Source organism: Polyodon spathula, chromosome 17 (genome assembly GCF_017654505.1).
Source record: "Polyodon spathula isolate WHYD16114869_AA chromosome 17, ASM1765450v1, whole genome shotgun sequence".
In the NCBI taxonomy this organism is placed as follows: Eukaryota; Metazoa; Chordata; class Actinopteri; order Acipenseriformes; family Polyodontidae; genus Polyodon; species Polyodon spathula.
The window spans coordinates 13,081,926-13,108,732 of NC_054550.1; the positions used below are offsets into that span (position 1 = coordinate 13,081,926).

Consider the following 26,807-nt stretch of genomic DNA (forward strand, 5'->3'; position numbering starts at 1 on the left):
TGTAACATGAGTGTTTAAAATGTATATTTGTATTTTACAGATCTCAATTGCTTCAAGTGCTGAAAGCACCAGCACCGTACTTGTTTTGTGTAGCGTTCGTCTGCCCTGTTTTGTTAGTGTCTACTCGTTTGTCTATTTATTTTGGCCTCACATGCCATGTGCTGTTTTTGTTACAAACCTTTTATTTTATGTCTGTTTAATTATGAAACTGCGCATCAGCGTCTTCACCATTCCAAAACCTGTGTTCTGAGTCGGTTCCTGTTTCTGGTCTGACGTCGCCCACTGCAGCCATCTTTGTGACACGTGGTGTCAGAACCGGGATTACCAGCGCCTCCTAGACGCAGACCAGAGCAGGGACTGCAGTTTTTTGGATTACAAAAAAAACAAAACAATAATAATAAAGAAATGGGGAGAAGCGGGAGAGGAAAGTGGCAGCAACGACTGCCTTTCCCGTCCTCTCAGGAGATGCTGGACTGGGTGTCGGACCCGGAGTTGAGCGGGGAGGACCTCCCACTGTTTGTTGACCTGCTGTGGGCCAGAGATGGGGAACGTTGGGAATGCTGGGAACAGCATTTCTACCCAGTGCCCTTCCTGAACCTGGCTTCCATGGTGATCAACTACTTGGCTGCCGATATGAGACTGCCCCAACACGTTGCACTCCAAGTGGGAGGAGCCACGCCTACCTGCATCCTCATTGGGCTGAAGGGAGACTACTTGCAACTCCGATCTCCACCAGCAGAGGAAGAATGTCTGCTGGTTTCGCCTCCAGAGCCAGAGGGAGAGGAGCCATCTCCAGCGCCAGAGGGAGAGGAGCCGTTGCTGCCGTCTCCAGAGCCAGAGGGAGAGGAGCCGTTGCCGCCACTTCCACCAGCAGAGGGTGAATGCCTGCTGGGTCCTTGTTCATCAGCAGAGGGTGAATGCCTGCTGGTTCCTTGTCCACCAGCAGAGGGTGAATGCCTGGTGGGTCCCTTTCCGCCAGCAGAGGATGAATGCCTGCTGGTATCACTTTCCCCATCAGCAGAGCATGAATGCCTGCTGGTATCACTTCCCCCACCATCATGAGGAGAGGAGCTGGAGCTGCCTCTGCCTCTGCCTCCATCACCATCAGGGGGAGAGGAGCAGGAGCTGCCTCTCCCTTCACCAGAAAGACCAGGACTAGATGCTGGCGGTCCTCAGCGGCCCTTGCATAGGATGCTGAGTGAAGCACGGGGAAGAACCGCCCGGCCGCAGTGGCAGAGAAGAGGGCCAAAACCCGCACCCCAGCTTGTCCTGACTCCCTGCGTCGCTTCACCCAAGGATGCCTGCCTCGCTTCGCCCAGGGATGCCTACCTGGCATCGCCTGGGGTTGCCTGCCACTCCGCATTGCCTGGGGTCGCTGGAACTGCTTTGCTAGGGATTGCCGTCAACTCTGCTTGGCCGCAGGGGTCAGTGTGACCGGAGCCCTACCAGAGGGAGCTGCTGGCTATGAAAAAGGAGGGGAGGTCTGGGGACAACCAACCCCAGCAGCTTTTCCGCTGCTGGACTTTCCCCGGCTGAAGGAGTCAGTCTGGGAGCCGTCAGCACGTCTGCTGACAGCCACACCGTTGGCAGCATTTCCGCTGCCAGTGGTACAGCGGGAGGAGAGATTCGTCCTACTGTCAGCACGTCTGCTGCCAGCATGGCCAGTAACAAACTGGCTACTGGCAACATTGCCGCCCATCAACCCCTTAAAGTCCCTTTTCTTGGCCCAGGACTGAGCGAGACTTTTGGGATTTTAAGGGGGGAGGTGGCCATTGAGGCCATGTGTGCTTTGCACAAGAGGGGGGTATATGTGGCAAACGCCCCCGCCCCTGTGTGTATTTTGTGTTGTATGTTGTGTGTTAATGTTGGTGTACAGTCATTTGTACACGGGTACACTGTGTAACACAAGTGTTGAAAATGTATATTTGTATTTAGGCACGAGTATTGCACAGCACTTCTCGTGCAAGTAAAATGTAATAATATGTGAGCATGGGGAATTGCAGTTTATTAATTCACGTGCAGTTGTACCGTGACTCAAATTGAATGATTGATTAGCAATCGAGTCTTGGTACAGCTGCATAAAAGCAGCAGGTTTTCACTCTCAGGGTTGTGTGTTCGGGAGTGGAGAATGGGGGAGAGAGAGAGAGAGGAGAAGCATAATTATAAATATCAATTGCTATGAGTGCTGGAAGCACCAGCGCCGTACTTGTTTTGAGTAGCGTTCGTCCACCCTGTTTTGTTAGTGTCTACTTGTTTTGTTTGTCTATTTATTTTGGCCTTACGTGTCGTGTGCTGTTTTTGTTACAATCCTTTTATTTTCTGTTTGTTTAATTATTAAACTGCGCATCAGTGCCTTCACCATTCCAAAACCTGTGTTCTGAGTCGGCTCCTGTTTCTGGTCTGACATCACCCACTGCAGCCGTCTTTGTGACACAGTATCATGAGCCTTGTACTTTTTGATAATAGAAACAATAGTTGAAATTAGGATACTCAAGTGCTTGGAATTCTGCTTGTATCTTTCTCCAGCTTTATGAAAATAAATAATTTTCTGCCTAAGATCTTCAGATCGCTCTTTACTTTTTCCCCCATATGGACTTGGTAATGACAGTAATCATCCTATGCCTAATTCTTTTTATACTCTCTAAGAATGTTCACCTACAATCCAGCATTTTCTAGAATTTTCTAGAATTAGGTTCTGCATTATCATATTGAAATTTCTAACACCTTATGGACAATACAGTCATAGCATGAAATGGTATTAATGCTTTTGAGTTTTGCAAAAAAAATGGAATAAATAATTGTAGACATCTATTTCTTGTAACTATTTCCTCATCCACAAAAGCAAAACTTTTGTTACAAAAGATTTTTCCTAAAATTCATTTCTAAAAATGATATATTTCCATTACAATTACAACTGTGTATTAGTTCCAATTTCTTGGAACGTACTTTTAGTTTTACCTTGTGGACGAAAGCTGTCTGTGTGTCACACTTAAGTTTTGAAAGCTCTAAAGTGAGTTAAAAGCATTCCACACTTCTACAAGATTTCCATGTAAAGTAATGGCATGGTAATTTCAAGGATCTCTCATTGCAGCTCTTTGTTCTTGTAGGATTTTGCTGCCTCTGGGCTGCGTGTTGGCACTCTGTACTCGGAGAACAAGCATGTCATCGATGCACTAGGGCAGATGGCCTACTTCCATGGGGTCCCTGGGACAACACAGCAGCAAGTGGCCCGTCTGCTTCATGACAGAGGTATTGAGACCCAGTCTGAACGCTGCCATAGACCCTCCAGTGTGTGCGGCTTCATTGCATAGCACAGGTTCTTAATATTAGAAAAACTCTACTGCAGGCAACCAGAACTGAATATCAGCTTTTGAACTTTAACAACAACTTGAAACATAAGCAAACGCAATATTTAAGTACAGACCACGGCTCCCATTTGCCCTATAATTCCATGGCATTAGTGCAGACTACCCATGACTGCTGACTACAGCATTTTAAAGGGAGAACAACTGAGATCTAAGAACTACTGAGAATGATGCAAACCTCATAGTAAAGTAACCCCCATGGGGACAGTGTGTATATATATATATATATATATATATATATATATATATATATATATATATATATATATATATATATTTAAAAAAGTGAAAATGTAACTGGAACATTAACTTCACTGCTGTAATCTGTAAAGATACAGTAACATATTTTATATTTGATTTGATTTCGAATGCGCTGTAAAGATACACATTACAACAACAACATCTGTAAGAAACACTGCAGTACTTACAGTTCACTCTATACATAAAATGCTCTAATGTCTTACTTTTTCTTAGCATGTTGTCTGTTTTCAAACAGTTATCTGTGGTGCCAATATAACCCATAGGATCACTGTAACAAGCTCCAACTGACTGGATCACTGTAACAGGCTCCAGTGCGGATCACTGTAACAGGCTCTAGTGATGATCACTGTAACAGGCTCCAGTGTGTGCTGGATTTAGTTGGGCATGTCCTGTGCACCCCGGTAGTTCAGCGATGCAATGCTGTCCTACATCAGGTAGACGTTCAAGCAGAACAAGCAGCTGCTGTAAGGAACTGTTTTCAATGCTTTGTCATAAATGCTTTCTGTCTCTTTCAGTTAGGAAATACAGTAAAAAATAATGTAAGGGAATAAAACATACTCAACATTGAGATCACAGATTTACTAAACACACAGTAGAAAGATTGATTGTTATATTGTGGTTATCACACCTGATTTTAAGTATTGCTTTAAAAGTTCCCACAGTAAAACCACAGCAAGTTGTGAAAAAGTACAGTCAAAGCATAGGTAAGCATTGTAAAGTCCATAGAGGAATGGTACAACACACTGAAAAAAACATGGTAAACCATGGCAAACTTAAAGAAAATGCATAGCATAACCATGGGAAAATCATGGGAAAACTACAGTTCCCAGGGTAAACTTTTCGAAGGGTGTATGCCCAATCTAATGGGATTCAAGCTACAGGACACAGGTTCAGAACAATTGATTCCTTTGAACTCCGTTGAGTCTGAAATGTAAACTTTTTTTATGGATTCAAAACTGTCAATTACAAATGAGTACATAGTTTTGTTATTAATCCAGCTTTCGTGTAAGAGGAGACTGAGTGATCTTTTCCCCACACAGACTGGATCAACCAGGTGTACCTGCAGACGAACCGAGCCCGCTTAAAGGCATCGCGCCAGTACATAACCAGCGAGCTGAACTCGCTCAATATCCCCTACCTCGACCGGCCAGCTGGGTTCTACATCTGGGCAGATTTCAGAAAGGTAACCTCCAACCTCTTCAGTGAGGGGGATACAGTGAAGGCACTGCTCTGTGATTGGAGAGATTGTATCTGCTTATCAAATTGTGTCAAACACTCAATAGTGCAGAATTAGAGATACAGTGCTAAAAAAAATTTAATTCATTGAGAAATGTTTTGACATGTCTTCAAACCTGAAAACCGTACCGTGTATTGTCATCGAGACAGGAGTTCAGTTTCCTCAGCCCTAATCAAAACAATTTCGTGCTTTGACTTTCGGAGAGAATATGCCCTTCAGAGTGTCTTTATCGGGAGCAATGTTGTTGCTTTTAGAAACCAATAATATGACTTTCTACTTCCCCATAACAAACCATTCTCTTGATGCCAGCCACACTTTTTTTTTTTTTTTACATAGATTTATACCTATTACTAATACAATATATGTGTTTTGCTATTTTTGGATGTGTATTATTGAGAATTATAAAATTCATGGTCTGAACTAAGTGCTATGATTGGTTGTTCGTGATCATATTTCTGTGTTGTAATTTTAGAACTACTGCTAGGGCCAGAACTTTTTTTGCCTCATCACATTCTTAAAATTGAACTGTATTGAAACAACCATATTCTAAGATTAATTTAAATACATAATATATTTATGAACCTAAAAAAATAAAGGTTACACTTAAGGTTACACACAATTATGTATGATGAAATATAATTATGAACTATTGTAAATGCAGTAGTAAATCATGCACTTTCTCATATGTAATTACATTTGAATTACAACCATATAAAATGTTACCAAAATCATAAAAAAATATGTCATTCATTGGTGCCGCCATAAATAATGACTTTTGCCCTGAACCCATTATTCAGTCCGGTAAACAAGGAGCTTTACTGTCCTGTGCTTCAGTACCTCAGGGAAGAAACATTTGAGGAGGAGATCTCTCTCTGGCGCCAGTTTCTCAACAACAAGGTTCTGCTCAGCTGTGGTAAAGCATTCGAGTGCAGCAAGCCAGGCTGGTTCCGAATCATCTTCACAGACAAGACCTACCGGCTCCAGTTAGGTGAGTGTCTGCTGGCTCCACACAGTCAGGATACAGTATCGCAACACAGTCCAAACATTATGCATGTGATGATGCTACTGTACTACTTCTGTATGTGTAAGAAGATGCAGTGTTCTACTCAAATTCCAGAAGGTTTGAGTGTATTCTCTTGAACACAAAATCTCTTGTTTCGGGTTTGTTGTTCTATTGCAAAAAAAAAAAAAAAAAAAAAAAAAAAAAAAAAAAAAAAAAAGTGTGCAGGGCTGCTGAAAAAAATAACATTGGGTAGCACTTTGGAAGTTCTCAAAAACAGCTGGTCTGCTTTCACTTGGTAGTATTCGTACAATGCCCACTTTCACTTGGTAGTACTTGTGCAGTGCTCACTGTGGGAACAATTCAATAATTGATCATTTAATATCTGGGTTGATTAGTTCTCTCAATAATAATATTTAAATTGACGTGTTTCAAAGATCGAGGATTTACTATGAACGCACATTCACGCGCAGACACAAGGAATGGTTAATCAATAGTAGTATTTTATTAGGTACACAAATAATAAACATAAATCGGAAAAGTTAAAGTAAATCTCTTAGTCTCTAAGCACAAAACACAATTCCAAAGCTCTCACTACATTCATGCTTGACTAGAAGGCAGTTGAAATATGACACCTTCTTTCCCCTAGAGCATCAGCAGCCTGTGACATAGATAGACACACACACACACATCCAGTGCACTGAGTGCATCTGAGATAATGCAGACAATCTTAAGAATATATCACATTAAGCTTATTAATGGTGTGTGTGTGTGTGTGTGTGTGTGTGTGTGTGTATATATATATATATATATATATATATATATATATATATATATATATATATATATATATATATATATATGGCAAGTTTACTTTTAAAGAAATTCTTCATATAACAATATGAGGTAGATTACTTATAGATACTTCATCAAGTTTCACTAAAAGTTATTTCACATACAAAGTGTGCAAACTAAATAATTAACAGTTCAATTCTATGTGAATGTGTTACAATTAATTGATTTACTTCCATGAAAGGAAAATGCAACTGGAATTATACTGAATGGTTCCTTGAAACTTAGACTTTTGGTCCGCTGGTTTGGAAACTCAGTCTGTTGAAGTGTCCAGTACAAACTCCTCTCGGCAACAAAGTCTTCAATCCCACTTTTGGATCAAACTCTGCAACAAAGTTTCAATTCTCGATAGAATCAGCAAACATCTGCAATAAAGTCCAGGTGTACAGCAGACCCAGACTGGTTTGTATGATAACAGTTGCTGTAAGTTTTACAGCAGTCATCTCGCCGGGCCTTAGTCTCGTTGCTTGTGGTCGTTGACTCGCTTGCATCTTGCTTTCTCATCTTGGGTCCGTCCAGGCAGAGTCCTGGAGTTGCAGCTTTGCTTAGCAGAGTGGCAGCACCTAGTTCAGCATTCGATGTGGAGTGCAAAATGTTCAATTCGGCTTTGATTTTTATAGTCTTTTTCACTCTGCTGATTGGCTACTTTCATGAGGTCATTTGTGTATCTTGCCTCTTTAAACTCCAAGTCCTTTGATATTTTAATGTCCTTTTTCACCGGGACATCGTTAGTTTATGCCTTCCTTGCGTCAAAACGATTGTTGTTGCATGTGTAAATTATCTATACATAATTCAACTGTCCGCTCAGCCTAATCCAGTTCAGGCGCCAGTCCTCTAATCAGTAAGTTATATAGTTCAGTATGTCTGTAAACCAGAGGCCCCTTTCAAGACACAGCAGTTTGCCCTGTTTCTCAAGACACACAGTTTCATTAATACACGTTCTTGTATTATCATATTCAGGGAATATGTCCTACACCACTTTCACTTGGTAGTACTCCAACAATGCCCACTTTCACTTGGTAGTACTCCTACAATGCTCACACTTTTTAAAATGTAGTTACCCAGACATTTGCGCATTTGAAGGTCTGCTGTAATGGTATTGCTGTGTAACAGTCGGGGCTTATTTTGGCACCAAAAAAGAGTTGCAGTTTTTAACTTGAAAATAGCCGAATTGTAAAAGTTGTAGCCAAATTAGGATTTCAAGAGCCAGGTTATTGGTCGTTCTCTGCCCCCACTCAATAATGCTCACGTGACAGGATGTGTCTGTTGATTGTAGCTGCAGATTTGATTTCACTCCAATGCTGTTCCACTGCATGAATGAGGAGCGGTGAATCACCTCCCAGCAGCCAGCTACAGAAACACAGTACAAGCCAATTAATCGGCAGGCATTATTAATGTGCATACAAATTGACCAAAAATATATGAAAAATCGCTGATTTATAAAAGTCGTGGTAATTTTGGCGAGTGGTAAAATAAGCCCTAACATTGTTACAATTAGCAAACACAATGAATAGGCTTTGCAGTTCTGCAGTAAACCTGTCCCCAAAAATGACTTTGCCCACCCGGCCCAACACTACATCTTCTAGGACAAAACTACTACACATCACTGGCAGATGTATTCCAGATTCAACCCTTATTAGGTAGTGACTCAAAGTATTCAGCCACCCTTGCTGGTTAACAGTGACATGGGGTAAAAGACACCCCACATCAACTAGCAAAGCTACGGGCTGCTTTCTTGCTTTGGGTTACTTATACATGTGTGAACATTCAATAATTGGAAGTGTGAAACCTGACCCTACTGCAAAGCCTGAAATTCACACTAGCCCTACACCCGGTCCCGGGTTTAACAACTACTCTGAATTAAATATATATATATATAGATATATAGAAGTTTTTTTTAAATTGTATGCTAAAAGTAAATTCATTAGTGAATTTAAAAAAGTGTCACTGGAAAGAATCAAAACCTCCCAGTGTTGCAGAATGGTATTATCACAAGATTTGATTTCCATTACATGAGAGTAGATGTTAAAACTTCATGCTGATTTGAATTCTGCTCTCGCCAAGATAAGCACCAACTAAGACAGTAAACTAATGTGATCGATCTGCATCTCCATTCATTTGGGTTTCTTTCCATCTGATGATGTAGATTTCCTTCTGCCTGGTGTTGATGGCTGAAGTGCAATGTTGGCTCCAGGGATCAGCTTAAGAAATAGGACATGTGTTTCTGAAATTAGTAGCAGCCTGTGTGCCTTAAGTGTTCCTGCCTTACAGCTACATGAGCAACTAATGTTAGTAAGCTTGCAGGCTGTGTCTTAGTCATGCATTGATGAGAAGCACGATCAGCTCAGACTCAGCAGATTTACCAGGGGCCTGATTGTTCAAACTCCTGGGGCCTGGTCATTTCAATAATATATGTGAACAAGGAAAGTTCTGAATCCCAGGACTGGGTGCAGGGTTAGAGTGAGTATACAGCCCTGCTACTAATCTGCCTTCATACAGCACAGATGTTAGTTAATGCCAGTTCATGTGGAGATATTCATGGGAAACTCTATTGCGTTAACCCCCAAATCAGAACCCCTATTCTCTTGTAAATCATTGTTTCTATGTCTATCTAGGAATGCAGAGGCTAAGGGAAGTTCTGGATGGTCGGCATCTAGATAATCAATTAGATGGCCTGAAAAAATCGAGTCAATCAGAGGAAAAAACTAAGCCCAGTCCATCGGAAGACAGAAAGAAGCCTCGCCAATCTGAAGAGAGGAAAATCCTTGGCAAATCAGAGGACAAGAAAACTGTTGTGCATTCAAGCCCTGATCACACACTTGACTGCAGCAATGATTATATTGTGGAAGACACCCTCCAATCAGCGCCCTCCACCGGAGGACTGGACAGCCTCATTGGTGTTCTCAGGCAGCAGATCCGCTCCTCTGATTGGCTGGAAAGGAACACCCCAGAATTCTTTGCGCATGAGAACCCAGAAGTGTTTGAGGTGTTTAACAAACTCATAGAGAGGTCAAAAGAATGAAATAAAAAGGAATGGCCGATTTTATCCATGTACGCATATAAAGAACAGATGACTCCGGACTTCTAGTAACATCGAAATGCTGCTCTGGAACAGACACATTTTTAAGATTGTATTACAGAATTATAGCTTTACATACAATGTTACTGTTTTTCAGTTATAAACAATACAATTAAAAACACCATCTAATGGCAAAATGTTTGATTTTTTTTTCTTTTATTTAATTTGCAATCTGCAATTGTTTTTTACATTTTCTCCCCAATTTGAAATGCCCAATTTTAAGCATGGCTCACTGCTGCAACCCCCGCGCTGACTCGTGTCGTCAGCTATCCACTTCTTTTCACTCTACAAAACAGCGAGTCAGATCATTCCCTGTTGCAAGACAGTGCATTGATCTGGAAAGTATACATTGGAAAATACAAAATGATTGAGTTGTTTCTGTTTTGCATTATTATTTTTGAAATACTAGCAAGCATGGCCGTGTGCGTTTTAGACAGCAGCACTGACATAGCATGGAGAAGGGTTGATCTGTGAATTTACTCATCTCTGTGTGTAAGCTATGATAAGTTGCTGGGATAAAACAAAATGAGTTTTTCTCAATAGCTGGAGAAGTAAAGAAAAAACACAGCTGTGCTTTATTTAACTATGCTTTTAAAATACTCAGCTTTGTTCAGTACCAGTTTTCTTTTGGGAATGTACATTTTTAACCCTTTTTGGGTAACTTTTGTTTATGTTGATCCATCTAGTTGATTTAAACTCTTAAATCATAAATTCAGAGTTAAAACTTTCATAAGAACATTTAAAAACCTGAGGAGGCCTGTAGCAGGGTGGTAGGAAAGCCCTGCTTAAATGTATTTGTTTATTTCTAGAACGGGGTTTCCCCCTCCGCCCCTGTGTTATTTCGTATTTGTTTGTTTTATGATTTATTGTATTGTATTTATTTGTGTGTGTGTGTGTGTGTGTGTGTATGGTATGTATATATGTATATATATATATATATATATATATATATATATATATATATATATATATATATATATATATATATGTGTGTGTGTTATATATATATATATATATATATATATATATATATATATATATATATATATATATATATATATATATAGATGACGGCGAACCGCTGTGTGTTTTGTTTATTGTTTTATATTTGTATATATGACGTCGTGACCATGCGTTTTGTTTTGTTATTGTTTTTGTATTGTCTTGCAGTGTGGATGGGAAGCCCCATCCACATTAAAAACTCGTGCAGAAGGTGGCCATCTCCCGAATTAAGTGATTAATTTGTTGCTAATCGGGAGATGGTCAGCTGCATAAATACCTGCAGCTCTCTGCACTCCAGGTGGGTGTTCGGAACTGGAGAACTGGAGAGTGAGAGGGGAGATTAATGACTAATTTAAAACAGCAAGATATAGGAACAGTGAAGGCGATCGCCCAGCCTGACCTATATTTGTATTTTGTGTTGGTGATTTGTTTTTGTTCATCTTTTTTTGCTCTGTGAGCAGTGTTTTTGTTTAAATATTTTAGTTTTGTTTGTTATTTAATAAAGGCGCACACTGCGCCTTTGAACTGCAGTACCTGCCTGTTTGTGTTTGTTCCGCCTTCTTGCCTGACGTCACCGCAACGCCATTTCCTGCCACACATGGTGGCAGTAGTGGGATTTGACACAAAACCAAAACAAAAAGATGAACAAAAACAAATCCCGAACACAAAATACAATATATATATATATATATATATATATATATATATATATATATATATATATATATATATATATATATATATATATATATATACACACACAAATAAATACAATACAATAAATCATAAAACAAACAAATACGAAATAACACCGGGGCAGAGGGGGAAACCCTGTTCTAGAAATAAACAAATGCATTTAAGCAGGGCTTTCCTACCGCCCTGCTACAAGGCCATTCAGAGCATCTATGCTCGTCCAGTTTAATCTTAAAACTGTCAAGTTGGCCCCTAAAAAGGATCAAAGTGATTCTGCCTCAACAGCATGGCTAGGTAACCCATTTCATACCCTCACCACTATCTCACTTACAAGAGAGTAGACAGGTTGGGCTGTGCTCTTCATCTGTACAATGAAGGCATTGACCAAAATGTTTATCTACAGTAGGATCCTTTTAAGTTTTATCCAGGTTTAATTTGAGATTTTAACAAAGCTGAAAATTAAAAAAAATAAATAAATAAAATTAAAAAAATGAAATCTTGGATCCCGTTGTCAGTATAAACATGGTTTGTCCTGTCCTCAAACACCACATGTTTGCTAGTGTTCTCACCATTAATGGAAATGACTGGGGTCTTTGCTTCCTTTAACATTCTTTGTTAAACCAATCATATGCCACATTTCTTGAAAATAATTAAAGAACAACATTTAAACATAATTGGAGACTTTCTTTGGTGGAGCCAACCAAAAATAATGAGAAAAAATAAGAATATGACATCCAAAAATAAAGCAAATAAGCCAATTTTGTAAGAAGTGTACAAGTCTGCTTTTCTGAATTCAAATTCACAGAAGCTGTTTGATTTCCTGTTTTGTGTGGCAAAGACAAGAAACTGCATTCTCGTCAAGAATCCGCATAAAAGTGTTAGCATCTTCTTTTGTGAAAGTTTTGTGAAAACCTGAGTTGTTGTTATTGGTTCATGGAATGATTACATAACACTATGTAACACAATTTTTGTTCCTGGGTAGTAAGTGTTATTTCCTAATTGCTTGTGCCTCAAAACTACAAAAGATTTAGAAGTGAGTAGTTTTTCGAGATTTACAGTTATACTGTATTTACAGTATAATTGTAAATCTCGAAAAACTACTCACTTCTAAATCTTTTGTAGTCATCTTTGTATTACTTTAGTATAAATACATGTTAATTTGGATTCATATGTTGTTTTTTTCTGACTTTATGTGAACGAAAAGACACACAGCCCATTTTCCCATTGGAAATAGTGATATTTTGAAATATCACTGTCCTGGTCACAAAAGCAAAGTTTGTGGGGAATAATAGCCATGTTCTATACTTTTGAGGCATAAGCAATTAGGAAATAACACTTACTACCCAGGAACAAAATTATTATTATTTTTTTTTTTGTTACACAGTGTAATCAAACACAGTGGTTAAGGGCTTGTCTAGGATTGATTACATTACATACATGGTGGACACAAATCGCTAAATTGCTATTATATAATATTTGAAATGCTCCTAAGTTTAAGTCTACAGTTACAACAATTCATTTTTCTATAGTTTCAAATTATCTAGACCAGTGGTACTCAAAGTAATTTGGGCACAGGCATAAATTGATCTTAGTTGTCTGTTTGCGGGCAGGTTATGCATAGGTTCTTATCTTAAACACTGCCTTCCTGCAACATCTGCAGAGTATGAGTTTTAGTGGGAGTGATAAGGCCAAGTCTCAGGCAGTAATTCTGTGTGCTGCACTTTTTCTTTAAATAATTTATATAAAATACACAATGCCAATATTTTTTTAAATAGCATGTTTACACAGATAACCATGCATAAACTAAAATAAAAAGGATAGATAGCATCTCGCTTTGTTTCAATTTGGCAAATTTGTTAACACTACTCTGTTTTAGAGGTTGCTCATCTCCAATATAATTATTCAGAGAAAGTGGATTCGTAACTAAATCTACTACGGTGTTTCCTTTTGTCTGGTGAAATTTAAAAATATATAGGGAGAAAATGTAATTCTAAGTACTGAAACGTATTATTTAACAGACAGCGAAATTCAGTGCATTACCCGGCATATTAACACCCCCCCCTCTGCTTTCAAATCACTGGACTGCTGTCAGATCTTTCACTTTCTCAATGACTACTCACTTGCCTTCAATTTTCATGCAGAATACTGTGAACGGCCTCTGCTTGCTTATGATTGGACAGCTGCGTAAAACTTGGCAGATATATGACTCTTCTATTGGTTAAACTTACTGACAGTACCTGCAACTGAAACAGACACAGTTTATGAGGGTTATGTTGGCCAGGGTGTCATTGGCTCACCCGGCGCACCAGCGACCCCTATGGTCTAGCCGGGGGTCTAGCCCAGCGCAGGGGTGGTAGCGGTGAGCTGAGCCTAAAAAAATACATAAATAAATAAATAATTGGACACGACTAAATTGGGTTGAAAAAAGAAAGAAAATGCAACCCAAGAGGCCTGTGGGTCCACCGCCATGGCTAAAAGACTCAGATAAATGTAAATAAAAAGAAGGGAAGAGAGTTGGTGGTAACGATCAGCTCCAACAGGGGTTATGTACTAGTGACCTCTGACCCCATAGAATAGTTTGCGTTTGAGAAAATTAAGTATAAACATTAGAAAGGAATGAAAATGTTATAATGCTTTTTCACTGGAGGGAGGAAGGGAGGGAGATGTGGTAAGATAGTTCATGCTAGAAGCATACATCACTAGGATGGATGGCAGGGGGGAGGAGACTGCAGACATAAGAACATAAGAACATAAGAAAGTTTACAAATGAGAGGAGGCCATTTGGCCCATCTTGCTCGTTTGGTTGTTAGTAGCTTATTGATCCCAGAATCTCATCAAGCAGCTTCTTGAAGGATCTCAGGGTGTCAGCTTCAACAACATTACTGGGGAGTTGATTCCAGACCCTCACAATTCTCTGTGTAAAAAAGTGCCTCCTATTTTCTGTTCTGAATGCCCCTTTGTCTAATCTCCATTTGTAACCCCTGGTCCTTGTTTCTTTTTTCAGGCTGAAAAAGTCCCTTGGGTCGACACTGTCAATACCTTTTAGAATTTTGAATGCTTGAATTAGGTCGCCACGTAGTCTTCTTTGTTCAAGACTGAACAGATTCAATTCTTTTAGCCTGTCTGCATATGACATGCCTTTTAAGCCCGGAATAATTCTGGTCGCTCTTCTTTGCACTCTTTCTAGAGCAGCAATATCTTTTTTATAGCGAGGTGACCAGAACTGTACACAATATTCAAGATGAGGTCTTACTAGTGAATTGTACAGTTTTAACATTACTTCCCTTGATTTAAATTCAACACTTTTCACAATGTATCCGAGCATCTTGTTAGCCTTTTTTATAGCTTCCCCACATTGTCTAGATGAAGACATTTCTGAGTCAACAAAAACTCCTAGGTCTTTTTCATAGATTCCTTCTCCAATTTCAGTATCTCCCATATGATATTTATAATGTACATTTTTATTTCCTGCGTGCAGTACCTTACACTTTTCTCTATTAAATGCCATTTGCCATGTGTCTGCCCAGTTCTGAATCTTGTCTAGATCATTTTGAATGACCTTAGCTGCTACAACAGTGTTTGCCACTCCTCCTACTTTTGTGTCGTCTGCAAATTTAACAAGTTTGCTTACTATACCAGAATCTAAATCATTAATGTAGATTAGGAATAGCAGAGGACCTAATACTGATCCCTGTGGTACACCACTGGTTACCACACTCCATTCTGAGGTTTTTCCTCTAATCAGTACTTTCTGTTTTCTACATGTTAACCACTCCCTAATCCACGTACATGTGTTTTCTTGAATCCCAACTGCGTTCAGTTTGAGAATTAATCTTTTGTGCGGGACTTTGTCAAAAGCTTTCTGGAAATCTAAATAAACCATGTCATATGCTTTGCAATTATCCATTATCGATGTTGCAGCCTCAAAAAAATCAAGCAAGTTAGTTAGACACGATCTCCCTTTCCTAAAACCTTGTTGACTGTCTCCCAGGACCCTGTTACCATATAGGTAATTTTCCATTTTGGATCTTATTATAGTTTCCATAAGTTTGCATATAATAGAAGTCAGGCGTACTGGTCTGTAGTTACCTGGTTCAGTTTTGTTTCCCTTTTTGTGGATCGGTATTAGGTTTGCAATTTTCCAGTCTGTCGGTACAACCCCTGTGTCAAGAGATTGCTGCATGATCTTGGTTAGCGGTTTGTAAATTACTTCTTTCATTTCTTTGAGTACTACTGGGAGGATCTCATCCGGCCCAGGGGATTTGTTTATTTTAAGAGCTCCTAGTCCCTTTAACACTTCTGCCTCAGTTATGCTAAAGTTATTTAAAACTGGATAGGAACTGGATGACATGTGGGGCATGTTGTCAGTATCTTCCTTTGTAAAAACTTGTGAAAAGTAATCATTTAACATATTTGCTATTTTTTTTTCTTCCTCTATGATTTTGCCATTTGTATCTCTTAAACATTTAATCTCCTCTTTGAATGTTCTCTTGCTGTTGTAATATTGGAAAAACATTTTGGAATTGGTTTTAGCTTCTTTAGCAATGTTCATTTCTATTTCTCTCTTGGCCTTTCTAACTTCCTTTTTGACTTGCATTTGCAGTTCTGTGTACTCTTTCTGTGTACTTTCTTTTTGGTCCTTTTTTAATGCTCTGTAAAGTGCCTTTTTTCGCTGAATATTTTTTTTTAATTGATCTATTAAACCATTTTGGCAATTTAGTTTTACATTTAGATTTGTCTACTTTAGGGATATAATTGTTTTGCGCCTCTAGTACTACATTTTTGAAGAACAACCATCCTTCTTCTGTGGGTGTTTTCTCCATTTTACTCCAATCTACTTCTGTTAGTCTCTGTTTCATACCTTCATAGTTTGCTTTTCTAAAATTGTAAACCTTAGCTTTAGTCATTACTTTGGGGGTTTTAAAAAACACTTCAAATGAGACCATGTTGTGGTCAGAGTTTGCCAGTGGTTCTCTGACCTCTGTTTTAGTTATTCTGTCTTCGTTATTTGAAAAGACTAAATCAAGGCATGCCTCCCCTCTAGTCGGTGCCTTGACAAATTGTGTTAGGAAGCAGTCATTTGTCATTTCCACCATTTCAATTTCATCCTTCGTGCTACCCACCGGGTTTTCCCATTTTATATGGGGGAAGTTGAAATCCCCCATTAGTATGGTTTCTCCTTTGCTACACGCATTTCTAATGTCATTGTATAACAGATTATTTTACTCACCGTCTGAATCTGGCAGTCTATAGCATGCTCCCATTATTATGCCCTTTGAATTTTTGTCTGTTATTCTGACCCATATTGATTCGGCTTTATTTTTTTTGTCCAGGTTTAACACCTGGGCTTCAAGACTGTTTCTTATGTATAGCGCTACCCCTCCTCCTCTTCTGTCCTGCCTGTCTTTCCTATACAGTGTATACCCACAAATATTATATTCGTCCCCATCACTCTCAGACAACCAAGTTTCTGTAACACCTATCACATCATAGTTACTTGTTAGTGCAGTAGCTTCAAGTTCTAGAATTTTGTTTCTGATACTTCTAGCATTTAGATAAATACATTTAATGGTTGTCTTACCTGAGTTGTTGTTCTTGTTTTGATGCGGTCTCCCTTTGTTGATTTCGCCCCCCTTTCTAGTTTAAATGCTTCTGAACCTGCACGAAGACCTTTTTTCCAAGTAGACTGGTTCCCTTGTTATTTAAGTGCAGTCCGTCCTGTCGATACAGATAGTCCTCGTTGTAGAATGTGGTCCAATGATCAAGATAGATGAAGCCTTCCCGTGTGCACCACGTCTTCAGCCATGCGTTTTGATTAATTATTTCCAGCTGTCCATATGGTCCTTTGCAAGGTGCTGGTATTATACCAGAAAATACCACAGTTTTGGTTTTCTCTTTTAATTTCCTTCCTAGCTCTCTGAATTTGTTTTGCAGGGATTTTGGTCTGTCTCTTCCAATGTTGTTTGTACCGATGTGGACGACTACTACCTGGTCGTCTCCTGTTCATTCTAGGAGCCTGTCCACGTTCTCAGTGATGTGCTTGACCGAGGCTCCCGGAAGGCAGCACGCTGTTGTAGTAAGGGGGTCCAAACTGTGAATTGAACTTGCTGTGTTTCTCAATATGGAGTCCCCAGCAATCATGACCTCCCTTCTTTTTGCTATCTGGTCACCACTGTCAATAGGGTCCTGGATGTTGTTCCTTTCGTTCTCTTGTTGTTGGTACTTTTCCACGCCTGTACTTCTCCCACTCGCTGTCCCTTCCACTCGCTGTCACTGGAAAGACTGCCTCGTTTAACTGCGTTGTTCTGCTGTGGTGTTGGCTCCTCCCCTCGCCCGTGTCTCAGAACGGTGCTGAATTTGAATCAGCTGCTCCGAGTTTCAACTTGTTTGTTATCAGAAAAACACACGCGGCTGTTTGACTTTGAGCTGCTGCTGTGTTTCCCCAATGTCCTCTGTTTTCTGATTAAAGCAATTCAAGATGCAATTTCTCCTCACAGCTTCTAAACTGCTCTGTACTTTTCCAAGCCTGTACTTCTCCCACTCGCTGTCGCTTCCACTCACTGTCGCTGGGAAGACTGCCTCGTTTAACTCTGACAAAAGAGCCTAGCTTGTTGGAAGCTGGGGAAGAGTTTATTCACACACCTCAACCACAATACTCCCTCATCGTAACTTATCAATCTGTTAGGACCACTGAATCACAGAGGAATGAGAAATTATGATGATACATATTTGTTGTGAACTTTCAAATTTACTGATGGTGAACCAAAGCAGCCACTCTGTTGTGGATTGTGGCGGACTCTTGCCAAATAATTATATGATGCCATCAGATTTTCAGTGGGAAAACTGGTTGTAATGGGGGTAGGTCTCTGTTTTAACAACCGTTTAATGGTTGCTGGTACACCTGGTGGTCCCTGCTGGAAACACTGGTACTTGACATGAAACAGCTGAAAACCACTGGCCTAGTAGTGGATCTGACCTCGACCTTAAAGGCTCTTAGCCTCTGCCTCTGCATCGGCTTGGTCTTGTGGATCCCAGTCTCGAATCCAAGACTGCTTGCTTCATTGTATGTGTGTGTTGTGACGCTACAAAGTTAACCTGTAATCCAAAAATATATCTGTACCTATTTCTTTAGGTGTAATTCATATGATGTGATTACGACTACACCCCAGCTTCAGCCTACTCCTGTAAGCAGGGGTACTGTGAATGTTTACCCATTTCAAGCGGTAGTTTTTTTTAATACCTCTTTCACTTGCTTAGGGTATAGAATGTGGTTTAGAGATGCATCTACCAGTTTATTACAACATTGTTTCTGTCCCAGCTTTTGTACATTCACTAACAGAAAATGCATTAATTTACATGCATACTATTTGGCTTATTTACATACCATAGCGTGCACACTACATGTATTGTGAGCGATAATTTAATGTGTACGATAACGTCAGGGACTTACCCTTGACCACCGTGATATAAAAAGCCCCAGCAGTCCAGGCGTATCTTTGCACTGGGTCACAGCCAAAGAGCCAGACATGTTAAAAAAAAAAAAAAAAAATGGACTGAGCTGAAAAGAACTGGTCTGCAGCAACATGCACAGGAGGAGGACCATCTGACAGGTGGAACTGACCAGCCTAGAAAAGAAAATTGAGAACATTTTCTCCCCAGAACAACAAGAACGTGTGCAGGGTGTCACGAGACTTAAAGATGATTCTCAACCAGGCAAGTTACAATACAAACCACTTAATTGCTTTTCTAAAGTGTATTTCATAACACTATGTAACACAATTTTTGTTCCTGGGTAGTAAGTGTTATTTCCTAATTGCTTATGCCTCAAAAGTATAGAAAACGGCTATTATTCCCCACAAACTTTGCTTTTGTGACCAGGACAGTGATATTTCAAAACATCATTATTTCCAATGGGAAAACGGGCAAATGTGTGTCTTTTCGTTCACATAAAGTCAGAAAAAAAACAACGTATGAATTCAAATTAACATGTATTTATACTAAAGTAATACAAAAATGACTTCAAAAGATTTAGAAGTGAGTAGTTTTTCAAGATTTTTGATTATACTGTATTTATTTAATTTGTTACACTGTAATAATTATACAATACAATACACTTGTTTTATATAGCGCCTTTCACAACAGAGTTATCACAAAGCGCTGTACAATCAAGAATAACCCTACTTGAAAAAGAAAAGTTTTTAACCTACTTTTAAAGATCAGAAAACAACATCTTAAGGTAAAACTGTAATCTGATTCAAGAATTAAGTGTTTTATTTAACTACTCTTATTTCTATCAATGTAATGAACTAAAATAAAATCTAAGAAATTATAACATTCACATTAATTCAGGCTTAATATAACCTGTTATTTACAGGCAATGTTCACTGTTCTATATGAAAACTTTAATGCAAGTAAATGCTGAAGTAAATGCAGGCTCGTTCGATGTGGTTTTAACCATTTCGCGAATACTTTTGTTATTTTTTCAAACACAAAATCTCAGATGTACTTAATGAATATTTCATACAAATATTTACAGAGGAAGATTTAGACAGTATACGTAAGTTAACAGAAGGGCTACACAATGACGAAGGCACTTTTGTGACGAAACGATGAAGTTTTAATGAATTAAAGATATACATTGTTGAAGCATAGCTGAGTGTGCGGTTCTGTCTTTCTCTAGACTGATTTATGGCTTCAGCCTTGTGAACGTGCACCTTGTCTACTTTGGTGTGTGAACCTTTTTTCTCTTTAATTTTTACAGAATCTACACAAACATCATTACTTGAATTTATTATAAAAGAGAATGAAGTACTAAGAGAGCTATCAGCACTTCAGATAAACAAATCCTCAGGGCCTGATGGAATCTGCCCAGGAGTCCTCAGGGATTTTTAAACCAATATGTTATATATTCAACAAATATTATATAAATAAAGGAGCCAGTTCACTGGACTGTGAAATTGTCAATGTTGTTCCAGTATTTAAAAAGGGACACAAATTTGACCCTGGGAACTACATTACTGACCTATAAGTTTAACACTAATCATATGTAAAATCATGGAAACTATAAGGACCAAAATGGAGGTATAGTTATATAGTAACAACATTACAGGAGACAGCCAACATGGCTTTAGGAAGGGTAGATCTTGTTTAACTAATTTACTAATTTCTTTCAGCAAGTTACTACTAGTGGACAAGGATACTTAGATTCAGGTGACTGAAGTAATTGTTAAACATGCAGTTTCACAAAGTGCACATGGGATTACAAAATTAACATTTTAAATGAGATTTTACAATTAATATAACTGAATATTACTGTTTTTAAAAATGCTAGCAGCTTTAAAATGCAGTGCACAAACAGCATGGTGTTACAAAATAGTGGTTCACAAATAAAGCACCAGACATGATCAAATACATGATATATTATTTTTAGCTCTGTCGTAGTCCTTCTACCCCTACACCCAAATGCTGAATGGAACTCGAGTCAAAAGAGCAGCCAATCTTCCCCTCAACCTTACTTTATATGTAAAATAATAAAGATTATCAAGGGCAAGCCTATATATGGTTATTTAACTACCTAACTAGGTAAAGGACTGGAGTGATAGCAAGCTGTGGTTATTTTTCAAGTTAGATGACTGACATCGCTACACGTGGGCCAAATAAACAACACCCATGTATTCTGTGTACTTTCATGGGTTTTTCTGTTAGAGAAGTAATGGGTTTTCCACTCCCACCATGCGACCCCCTGCTTCTCAGATTTTCCCCTTTCGATCTGCGTGATTGTTCGCGTGTGCTTTTCTATACGACTAGACTCTATTTTGTGTGCTGGTGTATTTATTATTATTATTATTATTATTATTATTATTATTATTATTATTATTATTATTATTATACACACAGTGTATTTTGTACTTTTACTGCACTGGTTTGGTTGAGATGTTGTTTACGATTCACAAGTTGTAACAAGACTTTGACTTATTTTAGTTTCACTTTTAAAACGCAAAACACTGTAAGCTTCACTTGGTTAGAACGGCGGTTTGTTCCCACATAGCGAAAGCTGTCGCTGTGTGTCACACACCCGGCTGGAGGCTTCTCTACAGGGAAGAGGGGGGTTGTGGTGAGTAGTGGGGATTTGTGGGGGTTTCCTACACGTTATAGAAAATAGAAATACTGTACTTACAGAGAAAATCAAGTCAATTTTCTTCTACACTGCTGCTAACGGTCAGGTCGTCCTGTGAATGTAGTTTAGCTCCGTCGACGTTTTTCCTTACTAGCTACATATCGGATTTAACATCTTACCTACAATTTTTACTTCTGTACCGTTTTCGAAGAAGGGAATGACTCTCGTTACTGGCAGTTTTGGCGAATACTTTCCTTTTTAGTTAGAAAGTACCGTCATTGTATCTGCTTCTCACGCATTTCTGAAATTAAGTAAACGTGCAGAACATCATGAAGGCATGCCAATGGGAGAACTTGCCCAGCCGCTTCAGGAAAATAGAGTCTCTGCTTGGTCTAGCTGGCTGTCTCCTTGTGCTCTATGCTGTGTGGTGCCCCGACTGGATCAGGGGCGAGGGTCTGTGGGTCACGGGTAATGACACCTTTGCAGACCCTGCTGGAGGACGCGCTCTGAAGGCTGAATGTCACAAGGGACAAGGTGGAGGTGAGTGAGGGTCCTTTGAAATATCTCCCCTTTATTGTTATTTTGTGGAAATAAATATTTGAACATTTGGGTTTATAGGTCAATCCTAGCACCCAGGCATTTCAAAACTGAAAAATAATGAACGATTTCTCAACTCCTGAGTCTTATCAGTGTAACCAGGGTACTAATTGTAGTGTGTCACAGCCTTGAGTTCTCCCTGTGCCCCTTTATCTGATGGCAATGTAGAGTTCTCCCTTTGACCCCTCGCTCCATGGTAATGTACTGAATCGCTGTCACAGAATTCAGTTCTCCCTTTGCCCCTTTCTCTGATGGCAATGTACTGTATCACTGTGTCACAGACAGACGAGTTCTTTCATCCACAGTGTCTGTCTGGAGTTCTCCCATCCCCCCCCCCCCCCCCCCCCCCTACCCCCCCCCCCCACTACAAAGTAATGTTTGCTCCTCTCTTGTCTTGTGCAGTGCTGGAAGCGGAGCGGGTGTTTGCAGTCCTGGCCTTCATCCTGGCTGGGAGCTGCAGCTGTGTGTGTCTGCTCTTCATTTTGTGCTGGTCCTCTTACACCAGCAGGTCTTCCACTTCCACTTCCTCCCAGGTGAATGGGGGCAAGGTTCTCTTCCCAGGGACACTCCTGCTGGTCATCCTCTTCCCTACAGGTACGGTTTCCTACAGCCTTGCAATTCATTGCACTTCGTGATGAGCTAACACAATTATTACACACTCTATTTGTTATATAGGTCTCAAATGGGCAGTTTTGAAAGAAACACTTGTTTATAGTAAACTTGTTGGTTTATTTTTAAAACATATGGTGCTACACTAGGTTAATGCAATCTCTGTTTGCAGTCATAACCAGAGACAGATATGCATTCCATGATCGCCTAGCAACTACAGCACATGGAGTGGATACCACACTCATTAGGCACAGTGCACAGGCAGGCAGAGCTTCACTAAGGGTTCAAATACATCCCCATTATGCTCACTGTTATCACTTCACATGTGAAATGCTACTGTTCAACAAATAATTTCCTCCTTACCACCAGTCAAGTTTGGCTGGCAATATATACCAGTACTGTATTCATAGTCACAGTTAAGTTTTAGATTGAAGAGAAAAAATCACATATCCATTATAAACAGAGTTTGCTTAGATACTGTTTCCATTTTAAAAGCATTGTATAACTTTGATGTATTCAAACACCCCCATCATCCACAATGAAATGGAATAAATCCATTGCCATTTCAAGAGATCGGTGTTTCAGCGCCCTCTGGTGTCCAATTCCGTTTCACAAACTGCAATTTCAAAAGTCTTTCTATGAACAGAGCAGCTGTGGTAAGTTGCAGCTTAGTAAAGCACAGTGTAAACAAGAAAAGCAAGCACAGTAAATATATAGTTTATTATACTTACTACATTCTTACAAGGGAAAAGTGTCAGTCAAATAAGATGTTAAATTTAAATTAAAAAACAAAACAAGAGAACGCATTACACGTTTTACAAATGTATTAGTGTGTGTATAGCTGCTAGTCTTCTGACCTGATTACAAACACAGGACATACAGTACAGGAGAGTTGAAGCTTCACTGGACTGATCTACAGCTACACTTTAATTAATTAATTTTGCTTCATAAAGTTGAATGAAAACTGCTGAATAATGTTACATTAACATAATGAGTTACGTACCTTTTTGTAGTTGGCCATATACTTAACGAAAAACTGACACTAATTGAAAAATGTGACATTTCAACATCTAACATCAAATATTGTTCTACTATTATGGCTTCTTGCAGACTTCTGCGATATCATTGTGTAGTTTCTTTGATGACATGATGTTAAATAAAATACCTAAATTATGATGACCCCCCCCCCGGGACCTTTAGAAATGTTCATTATATCTGAATAATGCCCAAATTGAATTGAACATTTTTATACAGTATACAGTAGTTCGTTCTATCCTATCTATCTATCTATCTATCTATCTATCTATCTATCTTAATTATGTCTCTGTCCTAAAATTGTAGGTGATGTGATGCATTTTTTTTAATATATAGTACTGAGGGCAAAGTATTTAGAGCAATGAAAGTAGACAGGTCAGCCAGCAGTAGGAAGGGATGGTCAGCACCTTGGCAGATCTGAACAGCAACCCCTTTAAATCTAAATAAGACCCTGTGTCTTGTATCTGGCATTTCCACTGACCACAATGTGTTAAAGAGACTGGTAGTCAGCAGAGATCACTGTCACAGCAGGGCCTAGAGGTTCAATGGGACCACTACAGTAAGCTACTGTTTCTACAAGTTTGCACAAGTCTGAAGCAAACTGTTAACAATTAACAATATAAGCCAAGAGTCAACAGCTATTTAAATCACAAAGGACAGGAAAAATACCATCTCTCACAGACTACCCGGTAATTGGTAAATGTAACAGGTGCCGTTTATGCTGCAGGTTGTGCATTATATTTGAAATGGTATTTTTTCTAAAGTTTTATTTTTGTTTTATTATTACATTTGTTTAACTATTTTATTTGCATTAACTGTATGTTTACATGCCTACCCTTAAAAATAGAAAACTTTATAGGTTTATTTTTAGTGAGCACATTTAAAAAAAAAGATAAAAAAAAGAAAAAAGAAAAACAAACAGAATCTATACTAGGAGCAACAGTGACACCTTGTGATCAGACAGGAATAATGCCACAGTCACTGCTGCATCATTCCGAAGAATTAGCTCTGGAACATATGAACCTTCTATAGTGTATTCAGTGTATGAACATACACAAGTGAAACTGTTATTTCAAAGGATGTTCAAGTTATTATTGTATTATGTAATATAGCCAAAGAACAAACAAGTGAATTGCTTGGTGTATGAGATGAAATATAGCTTATTTGTGGCTGCAGTTCTATTTTGTTTGTTGCTGATTTATGCACATAGTATTTCAAAATACATTTAATGTAAAACTAGGTCAAGTTCAGAAATGGGAAGTTTCTTCGAGTGTGTAGTCTTATTGAGTGTTTTGAAGTTATGGCTACAATGCATTGATCATTGCAAAAAATACAAAACAATGTGTGCCTGTATGTTCCCTAAACCAAAATTAATTCAAGCACTACTTCTATATTAAGTTGTAGATACAAAAAAATTACAATACACCATAGGAAAAAACATTACAAAACACGCCTTCCAAGCTCACTGTAGCTAACTGGAATCAAAGGGTTTCCATGTGTCAGGACACGTAGAGCTCACTGTAGCTAACTGGAATCAAAGGGTTTCCATGTGTCAGGACACGCAGAGCTCACTGTAGCTAACTGGAATCAAAGGGTTTTCCATGTGTCAGGACACGCAGAGCTCACTGTAGCTAACTGGAATCAAAGGGTTTCCATGTGTCAGGACACGCAGAGCTCACTGTAGCTAACTGGAATCAAAGGGTTTCCATGTGTCAGGACACGTAGAGCTCACTGTAGCTAACTGGAATCAAAGGGTTTCCATGTGTCAGGACACGCAGAGCTCACTGTAGCTAACTGGAATCAAAGGGTTTTCCATGTGTCAGGACAACGGCAGAGCTTTGTTCTGTAATAATGTTTTTCTTTCCTTGTTTATGAATCACCCTGTGTATAAAAGGTTACAATGAAAGTCCACATTTGAGCAGTTTTGCCCTGCTTGGTTCCAGGTCTCACTCAGTAATGCATCCGTCCTTTCTTTCAGGTCTTTTCTTCCTCATCAGTTGGTCTCTCTTTACCAGACACCACAGAGATGAGATCGCCGGTGACTTCGCTCAGCTCGGCTCCTGCTATTGGCTGGGAGCCCTGGCTTGGGTTTTGCTGCTTGTGGCAGTGCCTGTCACCTTCGTCATTGAGCAGTTTGTCTGCCCTGACCCCCCGGCTGACACGTTTGCCTTGCTGGAGCCAGGCTGCCCCTCACAGCAGAGGACTGGAGCAGGGTCAGTGCACAGGGTGGTGTGATCGACCTCAATAGGAATAGGATAAGAACATTACAAGAGACCCTCGCTAATGAACGGGAACCTCTTACCTACTACTGCCGCAGTGAAGAGATCACGTGGAGGGATATATCACGGGACAGATTAATCTCATTTGTACTACTTTATTGTTGTGTACTATAGTAACATTAACTTTTCATTTAGAAAAATAAAATATCTGTAAAACGAAGTATGATATGATTTGCTGTAAATGCAGAGGAAAACTAAGAACTATTCTTAAAGTAATTCTATAGGTTCTGTCCTCTCAAACCCCAGGTGCTTATCGTATCGCTTTCATTTTGTATTGTATTGTACACTGGTGGTTGCAAGAAGATGTATATTGTTATTGTGGAACTTTGTAATAGAGATTTTTTAATGTATGTATGATGAATTTCCACACTGATTAATATGTGTATATTATGGTGCGAGGTCATCATTTGAAACCCCCCAAACATTTACAGCTGTTGATATATATATATATATATATATATATATATATATATATATATATATATATATATATATATATATATCTGTGCAAAGATGTATAACTGAATTTTGTTTAAATATAAACTCAGTGTCTGAATCCTGGTTGCTTCTTTGGGCTGTGGGTGATGTCAGTGCCTATAGATTCAGCTGCAGGTCCTGTACTTCAAGTAGAAGGAAGTCAGCTCCCTTTGAAAGAGGAACTGTTCTGACAAGGCCAGGTCA

At 39.2% G+C, this 26,807-nt stretch overlaps 1 protein-coding gene across 5 annotated transcripts in view; it reads left to right on the forward strand.

Annotated features, from left to right (window-relative positions):
• Positions 1-26,556, forward strand: part of LOC121329726 (1-aminocyclopropane-1-carboxylate synthase-like protein 1) — a 62,723-nt gene extending 36,167 nt beyond the window's left edge. For 4 of the 5 annotated variants that reach the window (XM_041275435.1, XM_041275437.1, XM_041275439.1 and 1 more), the window contains exons 12-16: positions 3,108-3,249; positions 4,667-4,809; positions 5,698-5,851; positions 22,606-22,797; positions 25,826-26,556. In XM_041275435.1, the coding sequence (XP_041131369.1) occupies positions 3,108-3,249; positions 4,667-4,809; positions 5,698-5,851; positions 22,606-22,797; positions 25,826-26,082 (888 nt within the window). In that variant the 3' untranslated portion in view covers positions 26,083-26,556. Of the gene's footprint in view, positions 1-3,107; positions 3,250-4,666; positions 4,810-5,697; positions 5,852-9,330; positions 9,919-22,605; positions 22,798-25,825 lie in introns of those variants that run through there. The other variant, XM_041275436.1, reaches the window with a different exon arrangement.
• The last annotated feature ends 251 nt before the right edge of the window (positions 26,557-26,807 follow it).